The 15,356-nt window shown below is 39.9% G+C and overlaps 1 protein-coding gene across 13 annotated transcripts in view; it reads left to right on the forward strand.

The window, feature by feature from the left end:
* OSBPL6 (oxysterol binding protein like 6) overlaps positions 1 to 15,356 on the forward strand; it is a 235,478-nt gene that overhangs the window by 193,463 nt on the left and 26,659 nt on the right. For all 13 annotated transcript variants that reach the window (XM_055120268.1, XM_055120270.1, XM_055120271.1 and 10 more), the window contains 2 exons: positions 7,111 to 7,218; positions 8,685 to 8,822. In XM_055120268.1, the coding sequence (XP_054976243.1) occupies positions 7,111 to 7,218; positions 8,685 to 8,822 (246 nt within the window). The remainder of the gene's footprint in view (positions 1 to 7,110; positions 7,219 to 8,684; positions 8,823 to 15,356) is intronic.

Below are 15,356 nucleotides of genomic sequence, written 5' to 3' on the forward strand. Positions count from 1 at the left end.
TTGATAAATTGGGAGTTTGGTCATAATAAAATTGGTCAGTGGTACTGATGATCTTATAAAGGACATTAATAATTTAATTCATTGGAGTAAAATAGTAGAATCCTTTGGTGGAGACCCAGGAAAAAGCAGCCAAAGAACTTAGAGAACAATGACTTTTAAAGTCAGGTGGCTAGAGTTTTGGTAGTTTCAGGAGGAAAAGGCTAACAGAACCTGATTTTAGTGGAAGGTGATCTGTGGACTGAAATTTGTCATCATCTCCACTTGATTATTTCATAAGAGGAAGAGACCAGCAGATGAGGACAAACTGAAGATGAGAAACAGTTAACTGACTAGGAGCTGTCCTGATTGGCCAACTCAATTTCGATTTTCAAGACGGACTAAACACAATACTAACTAGCTTAAGTACATTGAGACAAATGTTCTGGGTATGGTTGTTTTGTATTAGTAAAACTTTATATTATGGTGTTAGCTAGCCTAAAGACATTGTCAACCCATGGTAAGGATTGTAAGTTAAACCCCCAGATGGTTTTCTGATGACTCATTATTAAGCCAAGTTTCCCCTTAGAAAGACAGAGTCTAAATAACCTCTTGAATTAGTCTAGCATCTGTAAAAGCATATTTTATTTGATATAGGTCCTATTTAATATATTTAAAGATTGAAATACTACTTTGCAATCACTTTATGTTTTGTTTAGTTTTGGTTTTTGCAGTGATGGGGATCAGATCCAGGGTTTACACATAAAAGGCAAATGCTTACTGCTGATCTACATCCCTGGCCTTCAACTAAGCTTTTAAGTTGCCCCTTTTATAAACTTGGCAGTTTCCAACCTCTGTGGATTTAAACATAAAACATCAAGGCTGGGCATCTCACTGAGAGGTAGACACACACAGTATAGATGCATGAAGCCATGAGTTTGATCCCTGGAACCCAAATAACATACATAAAGTTAGCATCCTTTACTAGTTTTACCTCACTTGGGCAGCAGCAAATAATTTATAAGGCTGGACAGTGTAAGAATTTCCTCTTAGAAAGTGATGTTTATTCCTTAGCCTATATTTAAAAAAAAAATTTATTAGTGAATCACCGTGAGGTACAGTTACATAGTTAAAAACTTCTGTGTTTGTGTTTCAGTAATACAATGGTTGAGTACCCATCCCTCCACCAGTGCTTATTCTCCACCATCAATGATACCAGAATCCCTCACAGCACCCTCACCCCAGCCCTCCCCACTTCACCCCGCCTCTGTGGCAGGGTATTCCCTTTTGTTCTCTCTCTCCTTTTGAGTGTTGTGGTTTCCTTAGCTTGTATTTTAACAAAAATATATATATAATCCTGTTATTTTACCTACTGTTATACCTGAGGAACTTCTGAAAAAATAAACTTTTACATCTTTAGACAGTGTACATGTCAGACTCGATTTGCAGGACAGGACATTTATATAGCCTCTGCCTCCTATTAAATCATTTTATTTCATCTCAATTTCATCACAATAATTCAGTAGCACCCTGAACACCAGAATCAATTATTATGTTAATAAAATGAATGTATCTTCCACTCAGAAATCACTTTATTTTGCAACAGCTATAATTTCATGTCCCATTTAATGTGGTATACTGACTACTAATATAAAATTGCACAGAAGACTAAAGTACAATCAGCACCCTAGATTACTATAGTAACAAGAAATAAAATTTGAGCCTGTCTTCAATGCACTGTTTTCACTTCAGCACTCTAATTGTGCTGGTTTGATTTTTGACCCCAGCACTTGTGCACAGCTTATGCTAAATACAGTAGATGTTGGATCAGTAAAATTGAGAGCAGATTCCGTACCTCAGCTTGAGTCACTATATTTCATTAAATCAATATGCCATTAATTGTTAGCCATGTAATCATCCTGTGTTTTAATAAGGGAAAATTGTTGTCAGTTAAGCTGACAGTGTTAAATGTGGTAGAAAATATGCATTTTAGGATTAATGAAATGAGCCGTGTATGGGAATGTAAGCAAAAACATTAGTTTAAGACACATAGCAACATAATGAAAATTCCAGTCATAGTATTTACCATTCTTTCTGCTACAGCTTATTATATACCCAAAATAAATATGCTTTGGGATATGAGTTCCAAGTGTATCATTTTTTGTTCCAGAATTTGTTTTTGATACATGGCCAAGTTTTTTTCTGTATGAAAATATTTTTTAGACTCCTTCACATCAATTTTTAGCTAGCCATAAGTGAAATTGATGTCACTTTGGATGCATTTTGACAGCTTTTGTTAAAACCTGAAAAGAAATTTTATCCTTTGATCATTTAGCCCATGATTGGTATGTTTAATTTAAGAAAGTAATGCTGAATGTAGGAAACCATTAAGCTCATGAATGCTCGTGGCATATTATTTGTTTTAGTAAAAATTACAACAGAAAAAGTTGCCAGTAATTGCTTAATTCTAACTGAAGCCATCAATATCATATTTGTAAAAGTTTGCAGCATAAAATAAATCTCTGCATGCAAGGAAGTGGCAGCCACAGAATGTAAAATTTGTTCCTAGTAATATGGAAAATATACAGAAATAAAAACAGAAAATAAATATGACAAGCTGAGGCTAGAGAGATAGCACATGAGTTAAGGCACTTGCACAGCCTTGCTACCCCCCTTCAGACTCAACACTGGCTCTGTCCCTAGCATGGTCCCCCAGAGCTGTCAGAAGTCACTTCTGAGCACAGAGCCAGGGATAGCCTCTGAGTACTGCTGCAGTGACTGCTCCCAAAAAAGAAAAGAAATATGCCAAGCTACCAACAATTGGTCTATTAAATAATAAGATAGGATTTTTAAAGTATTTTCTACATTTTTTTTTCATTTTCCAAACAGACTATATTTTTAAATTTAAAAAGATGATTTTTAGATGATATCCAGGATTTGGTTCTTGATACCTCTAGCTTTGGCAGTTTTCACACTCATTTTATTTTTCATTCTTTCAGAACCAAATTCAAGTCTTTGATGATTGCATTTTGTCAAATTTTAGATCGTTCAATCCTCAGGCTTCCTAGCATGTTTCTCTCCCAGGATGCACAGCTTCTTTTGGTCTTATCCGATCTCAGATAACTTTTCTCACCCAATGTCTACCAGGATGAATGCACTTAGTAGCCTAGGAGACGGAGACTTGGGTGATAAACTGAGGTGCAAATCATCAAGATGGTGACTTCTTTCATGGATTGGGTGGGAATGATTTGTTTCTTGGATATAGTAGAGTGGAATATGTGAGGATGGGAGATTTTGGAGACATGAATATACATTGTGAAGAACCTGTCATTTAATTCAAGCTCACCAACAAAAACAAGTCGTCTGTGTGTGTGTGAGAGAGAGAGAGAGAGAGAGAGAGAGAGAGAGAGAGAGAGAGAGAGAGAGAGAGAGAGAGAGAGAGCGCTAGCTCCAGGAGGTGGATCTCATGCTTTGCTTGCAGGAAGCCTGGGTTTGATCCCAGGTACGGCTTGGTTCCCTGGGCATGCCTGAAGTGAGTAGACCCCGGAGTAATCTCCAAGCACTGAGCCAAGTGTAACACCTCTTCCCCCAGCAGCATAGAGGTGGCACAAAAATAAAATAAAAATAAGAGAATCTCAAAAGCAGGTAGTGAAAACAAATCCAAAGCCTGCCTGGTGAAGAATCTCAACCCTGTTCCTGAGCTTCAAGATGCTTCCATCCTGTTAAGCCTTTGCCAGATAGAGCCGATAATAAGGCCTGTTAAAGAGTGATGTTTCTGTCAAGTCTCCATAGCTTTTCTTACTCATTAGCTCGCATGAGCTGCAGGTGATCTGCCTCCTTTTTCCTTGCTCTGCCACTATGCATCCCATATGTGGTTTCTGCCAGCATCTGGAATCGTCTCCAAATTGTGTCAAGTCACTCAGAACACCAGTACTCTTCAACACTCTCAAAGCTTCCATATCATTACAGAGAAAATAGTTGGGCTTCAAGGAAGGCAGTAATAAATGTGGTCCTGAACCACTAGCTGAGAGCATGACACTGCAAACAAAGCTCACAGCTCTTGGTTGTAGGCAGCTTCCAAACCAGTCGATGGTATATGATCAAGGCAAAAGGAGGAGCCACCTGGGTTAGAGGCAAAGGAAGTGGCTGCTGCATGCTCAGCTGTCTGCTTCCTCTCCTACTAATGTCTCACCAGACGTGGACTGTGTTTCCATGCTATTTGTGCTATGTAAATGTTTTTCTACCACTACATATATATTTGCAATCAAATTACTTGTTTTAATTTGATTCCCTATTGATACCAACAGCTATAAGTTACTTTGTGTGCCTTCAGACACATATAGGCAGGATGATATGAGATCTTATGTGAGCATTTAATTTTTCTTTAAATGCCTAGAGCAAACCAAAGTACAACATTTCTTCTAAATATCAAACCTGTGTTTCAGACTTGTACCCTAAGGATAGCCATTATTTATCCTTACCCTTGAGGTTTGTGGGATTGCTTTGTTGTTAACTCTGTTCTCATGACAATAGAAGGTACAGTCTGTTTTTGTTCTAGGGCTTTTTAGGGGGTGAAGGGAGGCCACCCCCAGTGATACTCAAGGTCTTCTCCAAGCTCCATGCTTGGGGGAGCAGGTGGTGGTGATGCTGGAAGATGAACCTTCCACATGCAGAACATGTACAGTAGCCCATTGGGTTCTCTCCCTGTCATTGGTGTGGTCAGTTCAGAAAAGCCATCAGGTCAAGACGATGATTCTGTAGTGTAGACTGTCAAACAACCTACCACAAATGAAATAACCTACCACAGATAAAGTCTTCCATTTCCATGACATCAGAATATAGTTGGTTCCACACATTTCAGGGACAACTTTAAATATGCTTGGAGGCAGGGAAACAATCAGAGAGCAAGTAAACATCTGTGTAATAGTCACCAAGGAAAGAATGAAGTTTTGTTTTGTTTTGTTTTTCAAGTGCTAAGTTGAGATTTTTGCTCCAGGAGGAATAACAATGAGCACATTTGCAAAACATAATCATATCAGGATTCGTCCTTTGAAGCCCAAGTTCTGTTCTCTTAAAAAGTAATCACCCCACCCCCTTTAAAACTACCATTCCTGTCTCCTCAGAGAGTTGGATACATTTCTTCCTGATCATAGAGGTAATGACTATCTGTATTCACCTTTAATTCATCAATCCATGTCAGCCCATCAGAATAAGTGGGTAATATTTTATGCTTATCTTGTAAACCAACTGTAAAGACTTAAGTTTGGGGAAGAGGAAGGTATGCCTGGTTCAAACACAGGGCCTCACACATACCAGGCAAGTGTTCTTCCATAGCAACACATCTTTTGGCCCCTCTTAAAGACTATAAATCAAACCAAAAGCTGTAAGAGGAATATTTTTCCACAGAAAGCAGAAGCTAAGTTGAACGGAATAAATGTGTAGGGGAAAAAGAGAGGAAGCTGATCCATCCTCCATGCTCAGGGACCATGCCTGCTCTTGCAAGTGTCAACTTTAGACACTTAGCCATTTTTTTAGGATGTAAAACTTACCATTTGATGCTGTCATTGGTTTGCTGTCTTCTTTGACTCCTTATGAAGGAAGCCAGATGCCCATTCTCTGGGCACAGGTCCTCTGTCCTGAACTCTTAGCAGTTATCTCCCACTACAGCTACTCCCAATATAGCTACATCAGTCTCATGGTTGCTGACTTTCAATGGGGATTACAGAGCTGTGCAGATGTTCACTGGGCTCGTCCTCACAAGGTCTTTCACTTGAGACTTGATGTAATTCCAGTGAGTAACATCTCTCTTTGGATGTGGGACTCACACATGAGCCTGTACTTTTGTTCTCAGGACCCCAGTAGGGATACCATCTTTTTTCTTTTTTTCTTTCTTCTTGTATCACACCTGGCGATGCACAGGGGTTACTCCTGGCTCTGCACTCAGGAATTACTCTGGGCAGTGTCAGGGACCATATGGGATGCTGGGAATTGAACCCAGGTTGGCCGTGTGCAAGGCAAATGCCCTGCCCGCTGTGCTATTTCTCAAGCCCCAGGGATACCATCTTGAGATAAAGCTTTTCTCCTTTACCAAATATGCTAAAGCTGTGCTTAACAGGTGAAACTTTACTCTCTCAGACTTGGATATATTGGACATAATATGATGAGAATAATCATTTCCTTTCAGTTCTGTGTTCTTATACTTTCTTGTTGTTATGGAGGTCACATCTGCAGTGCCTTAAAGCCACCAAGAGCCACTCCAGGCGGTGTGCAGGGTTTGGTTTCAGGAGTATGGGCGTGGAGATTGTGAGGGAAGCATATGGTGCCAGGGTTCAAGTCCAAGGCTTTGCACATGCAAATTCTTGTTGGAGTCTTTACTAATTTCTTAAGGCACCTTTGATCTGCATTTCACTTAGTTCTGCTCAGCAGTACTAAAGCTGTAGCTCAGGTCTTGCCTTGCATGTGTGAAGGCCTGCATTAGGTCCTGACACCATACACACACACATACACACACACACACACACACACACACACACAAATTCTGCTATTCTGCTGCACTGTCATGGGTATTAATTACATTTTAACTATGTAACTAATTAGGAAAATTAAAATGCAGCTTTTTGTATAAGCAGATTAAAGTATACTTCTACAAAATGTATTACTTATAAAATAAATAATGAAATCACTTATTTCATTCCCAAGTAACCAGATAACCAGTAAGAGAACTTAGTGTATTTGAAATGATTCCCAAACTTTAGAAACTGGGACAGCAACAACAAAAAGCATTGATAGGTTTGATACCAGACTCTAGAAAATAATATATATGTGGTGGTAGACTGGGCTTGGATGCAGTGGGCCAGCTCTAAGGAAGAGAAAAATCCTTGAATCATTTTCTGTGAAGTCCCTGAACTCTTTCAACCTACTTACTAACCTACTAAATGGTTGTCTTTGATTGCAAAAATGAACACCTTAATTCTGAGCCATTTATTTCCTTCTTACCAGTGTGAGCTGGCTCGTGATGACTTCAGAAGTTACAATCAGAATACCCTTGATTGTCTAAATTGTACCAGTGTGCTTTTTCTATTTTATGTTTGCTTAATAATTCCAAATTACATGTGTGGTTTTTATTCTTTTAAGGCACTTAACCAGAATGCTGAACTAAGGAGTCGGTTGAACAGAATACATTCAGAATCTATTATTTGTGATCAGGTTGTCAGTGTAAATATTATTCCTAGCCCTGATGAGGTAAGACTCATTTTTTAATAGATATAGGGTATTTATTTCATAATATTTAAGTCTACAGATATTCTGTTTATTTTTATAATCCTTTTATTTTATAGTTTGATATTTTATGTTTAGGTGGTTCTTTCACTATTAGTAAGATTACTCGATACATATTTATTTGAGACAAATGCATCTCAAAATGCATTTGAGACAACAAATCTGATAGTTCAGTGACTTTGAAAGTCTCTCTCTGAATTTCATATTATTTATTCTTAGTTATTGGTGTCAAATGTGTTCTCTCCATGCCAGACATTTAGTTTATTTATATATTTTAGCCTGTGATTATACTTAATATTTGCTCATTTACTCAGAATTTGGAAGTATTTCTTAAACTTTGTCATTCAATAAAGTTCAATGGTATTAATTTGAGTCTTTTTATCAATCTGACATGTGTACTAGAACATGCATATTACAATTATATAATGATGTTCTATTATAATTGACTGATTAAAATTTAAATAGCCTCCTTTTAAACAATATTTAGTACTAAGTAAAGCTATAATATTAAATAGAGTTCAATATTTCAGTCATGTTTTATTACTTAATTTTTATTATCAAAATAAAAGGTAACTTATATATTCTATGTAGATTGCTTTATTATAAAATCTAATAATTTTAACAATTATTTCTTAATGTCATACTTAAATCTGGTTCAAATATGATTAGTAATGACAGACTTAAACATGTGAGAATGAACTTATCTCCACATTTCATTCAAGGTATTCATTCATTCAAGGCACAACTTGTTAAATTACACTCAATAAAAGTTGAACAGATTGAAAATCAGGGCATAGTCCCAGTACTTTTCAGCTATGCCATCTGGACTTTCTAGATGTCTTGGAAGGAAACTTTGACCACGGTCATAGATACTGCTGAGTTACACATGCAAATCACTTTAGTTACCACTCAGCATATGATATGAATTTCTCTGTGCTCAGAAAGTTTTTGTTTTTGTTTTAATTTGTGCTTCACCCAACTATGCTCAGGGCTTGGTCCTGTCTCTGTGCTCAGGGATCATGCCTGACAGGACTGAGAGATTCTTACAGGGTACTGGGGATCTTACCCGGGTTACCCTCATGCAAGGCAGGCATCTCTCCAGTCCATGCATGATGTGAATTTCTCCAGAAAACTGGTTAGCACATCATGATGAAATTTTAATGAATAGCTATTATTATTATTATTATTATTATTATTATTATTATTTCCTTTTTGGGTCACACCCAGTGATGTTCAGGGGTTACTCCTGACTCTGCACTCAGGAATTACTCCTGGCGGTGCTCAGGGGACCATATGGAATGCTGGGTATCAAACATGAGTTGGCTGCATGCAAGGCAAACACCCTACCCACTGTGCTATCACTCCAGCCCCCTGAATAGCTATTCTTGCCAAGAAAAAAAAATTGCCTCATATGCTTTTCTCCTCTGTAGGCTGGCGAGCAAATTCATGTCAGTCTCCCTCTGTCACAGCAAGTAGCCAATGAGAGTCGCCTCTCCATGTCAGAATCTGTCTCTGAGTTCTTCGATGCTCAAGAGGTGCTCCTCTCTGCAAGCTCATCAGAAAATGAGGTGAGGTTCTCAGTGTGCCAACCTGAGCTGATTGTGACTGTGACTAAAAGTTAGAGTGACTGTGAATCTTTTTTAACATTATAATAAGATGTCCAGAAGTAGTAAAGCCAAAAGTACATAAATTATTAGTTCTCCTTGACTAAATAGAACACACTGGGCAACAATATTGATGGGGGAAAAGGACTTTTCTGTAACTTACTCATGTTCCGTATTTCAGTGTAATATGGGACCAGAGACAAATACAGCAGTTAAGGCACTTGCAGACCTCAACATTGTATATGGTTAATTGAACACAGAGCCAGGAGTGAGTGATCCATGAGCACCTCCAGATATGACCCAAATTCCCTTCCTGCCACAGAAAGTTTAATAGCAGTTCTTTAAGAGATTAGCTAATAAATGTTGAAAGAATAGGAGAATTAAAAAGTCACCATCTTTGCCAGAGACTTGACTTTGAACTTATAAGGATAATAGTAGGCTCTTTGGTTAATTGGGGTTTGGAAAGGTTACTACTGGTTACTATAAAATAACTTCATTGTTTGTATCTCCTCCTTTTTTTATTTGTTTGTTTTTGCCAAGGGGGTGGGCAGGGTGTGGGGACCAAACCTTGGTGCCCAGGGACTACTCCTTGCCCTGTGCTCTGTGTTCCTTGCTGTCATTGCCTGGGGGACCATGCAGGGCTGGAGTTTGAATATGGGCCTCCCACATGCATGGCACACTTCCCAGCCCTTTGAGGTATCTCTCCAGCCCCAAGTTCCTCCCCTTTAACTAATTTGTCCTTCATCTTTATTATATTGTATTACAAACTTTCAGGGGTATAGTTTGATAACTCTGTATTTAAGGCTCACCAACTCACCAACAAGTAGACCCCTCTGCCCAGTCCTTCCCTCTTCCCCCTTTCCCTTCAGTGGTTGTCACAGTTTTGAGTCTGGGAGTTAATTTGTTGCGTTTTCCCAGTTGGTTTAACTTAGCAACTTATATTCCATATATGTGTTACACTGTTTGGCAAATAAATATTCTCTTAGGTTGTTGTTAATTTGCACTCTCTAAGATTGTTGTTAGTTTGCCTAAGTCTTGGCAGGGTCTTAGAAATAGAAAACTTCTTGCTTGGAAGCTATAATACCCAAAAGTAGAGAGAGAGTATGGGGAATATTGTCTGCCTTAGAGGCAGGGGGAGGGTGGGAAAGGGAGGGTATACCGGGGATATTGGTGGTGGGGAATGTGCACTGGTGGAGGGATGGGTGTTTGATCATTGTGAGATTGTAACCCAAACATGAAAGCTTGTAACTATCTCATGATGATTCAATAAAATTTTTAAAAAATTTTTTATTTTATTGAATCACCATGTGGAAAATTACAATGCTTTCAGGTTTAAGTCTCAGTTATACAAAGCTGAAACAACTATCCCTACACCAGTGCCCATATTCCAGCACCAAAAAAAAAAAACCAAAAAAACCCCACCAAAACCCAGTATACCTCCCATCTCAACACCCCCCCTCCCCCGAACTGATAAATTTCACTTTACTTTCTCTTTTGTTACATTCAATATTTCAACAAAAACCTCACTATTATTGTTAGGAGTTCCCCACTAGAGTCAGACCTGTTGTGAAAAGATATGAGGTCACGCGGCCACAATAGCGGCCACGTGGTTTTGGATTTCTGTATTTTAGCAAATAAGTCCAGGAAAATTTCTTCCAGATATTGGATCATTGCAAGCTTGAAACTCTCATCTGTGGTCCTCATAATATGGCGGTCGCCACGCCCTTTACCCCCCGGCAAGGAAAAAGGCGAAAAAGAGAAATACCTTTCCCCTCCTGGGCAGGCATGGGGCCATGGCTTAGTTCTCAGTCTGGAGACATTCTGCAAGGAGCTGCCCATACCAAAAGTAGTTTATCTGGCCTCTGGAGCCATGCTCATGCAGCTGCAGAGAGGCCACACATGTGCGGCCCCTGGGGATCACATCTCGGCCTGATTCAATAAAATTTTAAAAATTAAAAAGAAAACAAAAAAACTTCTTGCTTGGTGAAGTGGTAGAAATGAATTTTGCTGAAATTTAGTAAAATGCACTTTATTTATGTTTTGGTGCATCGAAGAAGCAACCAAAACTCTTTCCCACATAGCTGATGAGAAATTTTGCCTCTTGAGATTGCAAAGAGTGCCACATTTTTGCAAACTGAAAATTGTTGCCGAGCATTATTTCCATATGCTTAGAGATTAGACTGGAAGGAATCAGCCTGACAATTAGTAGTAGTTGTTTTCAGTGTTTGGAATCATGAATGGTTTTAGAAAGAAAAATAAGTGGAAAAGAGGAATATAAAATGAACGCATTTCATAATGGGGGAAAAGTAATCCAGAAATCTCATCTCCCATGAATGAGTTTTATCTCCCCAAGCTGATTGCACCTGCCTCTCTCATCCCAGTCATGCATCAACTGATGTTCTGACTCTCACTCACAGGAGCACTCATTTCATTATTTATAATGGTAATTGATGTTATCAGATGGACAGAATAATCATACTTGCTGATGATTGTCTCTTTCCCTGTGGGCAGATATGTGTGGGAAGTCTAATTCTAGGTAGAAGGTTGTTTGATGAGCCAAGAATGGGAACAGTGAGCCGAGTGAATAATTTAAGGCCAGGAGCCCCAGGGTGTCATAATTTCAATATTTTGTCTCTGCTGCCTTCAGAAGGATATTCTGCCACATGCAAGGAGGTTTTGTGTCTTTTGGTCTCTGAACCCCCCAGGAGTCTCTATGAAGGAGACATGCTACCAGCATTTCTTTCCTGACTCTTCCTTTCTTAAAGTACCATGACTGACCAGTTAGTTCTTTGTTCTTGTTAAATTAGCATACAGCCAAATTTGACTATACCTTTTCTGAGCTCTGACACAAAATCTGGTGACTTTATCTCTCAGAGTACAATCCAAAACCCTCTGACTAAGATCTCGGGGACATGCCCACTGGGTTCCCAGGTGCCACAGAACAGAAATGTAAAGTACATGAAGCATCACTGACTGTGTGGATCCCAGAAAGATGGTCTTTTCCTCCTCTGGTAAAGAGTGAAATTGGTGGCAAGAAGAGGGACAAGAAAGTAGAGATAACAAGTGCCCTTTAAGGCACAATAAGTTTATTAGATTCATCAATGAAAATATCTGTAAGGCATGTGGATATTCCATGAGCTTAAGGAGAGAGAAAGTGCATGCATAACAGGTTCCCCCCAAGTTGGAATGTTACCAGAATCAGAATGAGGTACCAGTGGGTCCACGTGGAGTGATGGGCCAGGTCCCTGCCTGTGGCTGTTCTGTGTACCCTCCTCCTGATCCCCCATGCTCACACCTGTCCTACTTCTCCTGCTTTTCACTCAAGTAAATAACTGTCATAAAAATCCACAAGGGACTGTGATCTTCTTCAGAGACCCTGTAGGTGTGGTTAGAAGTCCAAAAATAGCCATGATTCTATGGTTACAATTTTTCCTCAATTTTATTTTTATGAAGTTGTTCACAATAATTTATTGCATTCAGTATTCCAACACCAGTATCACCATCATAGCACCTTCCCACCATCATTATTTTGAATTTTTCCACCATCACCCAAGTCCTAGGTAACTTACTTTGTATGGCTTGTTGTGAATAGTGTGTTAAAAATGTTCTAAAAAAGTTTCCTTTGAGGAAAATGTATGAAGATTGTTGTGTCTCACCTTAGAGCCATTGAGCCCTGGTATAAGATATTACTAACATGTTGTTGCATGTTGAGCCTTGTGTGCTAGCATTTATTTATTTATTTATTTTTAATTGCGATCAATAACCTTCTACCTTCACCCCGTCGAATGTGGTGTGCTAATCTTGATACATCAGTGGAGTAGAATATGAAATGTGCAGCCACACATTCCAGGGATTCTAAAATTTTTAATACAGGGATACAGCTGGAGATGACTCTGGGATCTGGAAGCATCTCTGCAGCTTGTTGCTCTCTTCCAAGATATATTTGTGAGTCTCTGGATCATGGCCAGGAATTAACTCAGATGGCACAGAAGGCAGTTCATGGACATGGCCACCAGGCTCTGGGAAAGATAGGGAAATGGGGGAAGGTCACCCATTCTCAACTCCTTGAGAACCTGGATATTTTGGTCACAAAAGCTACATACCTGAGTTTTTCATCATATTCGTTATCATGTGTGAGGAGCTCATCCTGAGCCTGTGGAGATCAGCCGTGAGCATGGCAGCGTTTGGGTTCTGGAGGTTTTTGGCTGCCAGAGCTCTATTGGGGCTGGGGCTGGGCTCATCAGCCCTCCTCTAGGTGCCCTGGAAATGAAGTTCAGCCTGGTGCAGCATCTGGAGACATTTCTGACTACTGGTCTATTTTTAATTAATTTCATTTGAATTTATTTTAATAAGGTATCATGAATTGTAGTAGTAGTAATATTAATGTTTTAGGTATATGATGTCCATTGCATTATGTACCTACCATCAGAATCCCAGGACTCCTCATCCACTGTCCCTTATGGTTCACCTCTCCCCCATTTCTGTTGCAGAATCTCAGGGTTTATTTCAATGGTTCTATATCTATTCCCTTGCTTTGTTTCTTTATGCCTCACATCTGAGTGATGGTCATACTTCACTAGATCCAACAATACAACAACAAGTGGCACAAGATTTAGGAAGAGGCTTGAACCCAAGATTTTATCAAGCAACTGCAACTTCATTTCTTAGTGTGACACACTGAGACCACATCCTGGTGCCGTAATTGAGCAGGCCAGCCTCAGGGAGCACTTCTGTAGCATCTGGGACTCTAAGAGCACTGAATCAACCTTTCCTTTTGTGGTACTGGGTATATTATTGTCTACAAGCTGCATTTTCAGTTCTGGTTGGCTTATTGAAAAGAGTCTCTGGAGAAAGAATAAGAAGACTGTGAAGGTGTATTTCCTGAGACCCACCCTCTTCTCAGAAAGTGTCTCCAAGGTGGAGGCAACCACACTCACCCTCATGAATTCCTTTGTATTCTTCCTGGGCTCCCCCAAGTCTTTCCCCCACACTGCTGCCCTTTCATTGTTGGCATTGTCATCCTTGTGATGTCAGGGCCAGCAGGGACCCTGGGATCACAGTGGGTTATGTGGGGAAGTGCTGGGAATCCAGCTTGCACCCTCATGCTTGCAGGGCAGGCACTCGGCCCCCGAACCACATCCCTCATCCCATCTCATTCCGCAGCCCCTCTTAGTTAGTCCAGCTAATTTCTGGACTAACTCCATGAGCTGAGGCACATGGGGACAGAGATCTGCAACATAGATGGTGACACTCTCAAGAGAAAGGAGTTTAGATGACACTGTGTGAGAGCACTCGCTATGATAACTCTTCTCACTCCTGATCTATGGCTTAATGGATCCTGCCAGCCTTATCTGGAGTTCTGCACAGGAAAACAGCTGCAACAATCCACACCATAGATTTTGAAAATATATCTCAGCAACTCCCACAGCTGAAGGGTCCTGTGGCTCTGGAGTGCATAGATGGGCTTCTTCAGCCTAATTGCCACTGGAAAGAAGAGCCTTCCCTGCACTTCTTCCTTCCTCCTTCATCCCTTCTATTAGCATATAGGAGGAAATACCCACACAGAGGTCCTGGCCACCAAATGTTCTCACAAAAGTCCACCTCACTCTTACTGGTGAGCAACGTCTAGTGGAAATCACAGAAGGCTTGACAAAGGGTGACCTCAGAGTCTACTCCCGTTCCTTTGGCATCTCATGGACAGAGGACTAACCTTTGTCTTAATGTTATAAAGAAAGTCTGATGAGCACTGCTGTCATTGGTGTAAAGACGCCAAGAATTCCATCTGTGTACTTCTGTGGACTCCTCTGAAGTGTATAGCAAGGGTAATTTCTGGACTTTCTCCATCTGGAAACATCTAGAGAAGAATGGCAAAAGGCTTCTGCTCCCCTCTCTGCCTCCTACCCCACTCCATGTGGCTATGAGGGCTTTTCCATATCCAGTCACACATCTGCAAGTGACATCCCCTTGTCTTAATTTTGAATATGGTTTCATCAGCTGCTTTTAGTTTTAGACATTTTAAAAACAGATTTTTATCTAAATAATGTACTATTCAAAGTATGATGGGTCTCTACTTGTTAAACACTTTACAAGGATACTAACACCAGCAAACATTCTGGCAGACTAGTGAACCTTAATAAGCATGCTTAATTTGGGAACAAATTGCACTAAATCCGCATTGTTTACAGAATGTCTTCGCCAGTTGCATCTGTGCCAAAGATTTCCTATTTCTGACTAGAAAGACCAATGCCGCAAGTAGCAATCCAGCTCTTCACATGTCAGTGCTTAGAAGTATAAGGGGCCAGCATGAAGGCAGGGGATTGTGGATGGTTATAGTTGTCATACTGAATGTCCACTGATTGCTTTGAAGACAGTTGCTTACCTTCTTCTTAGCTATCCAGAACAGCGTCCTCCTTATTCATGTGGCTTTGCAGTTTAAAGGCAGAAAAGTTCTGAAACTTGAAAGGAAAAGTTCTGGTATATTGATGAGCGAATGGAATT

The sequence above is a fragment of the Sorex araneus genome, chromosome X, assembly GCF_027595985.1.
Source record: "Sorex araneus isolate mSorAra2 chromosome X, mSorAra2.pri, whole genome shotgun sequence".
Classification (NCBI taxonomy): domain Eukaryota; kingdom Metazoa; phylum Chordata; class Mammalia; order Eulipotyphla; family Soricidae; genus Sorex; species Sorex araneus.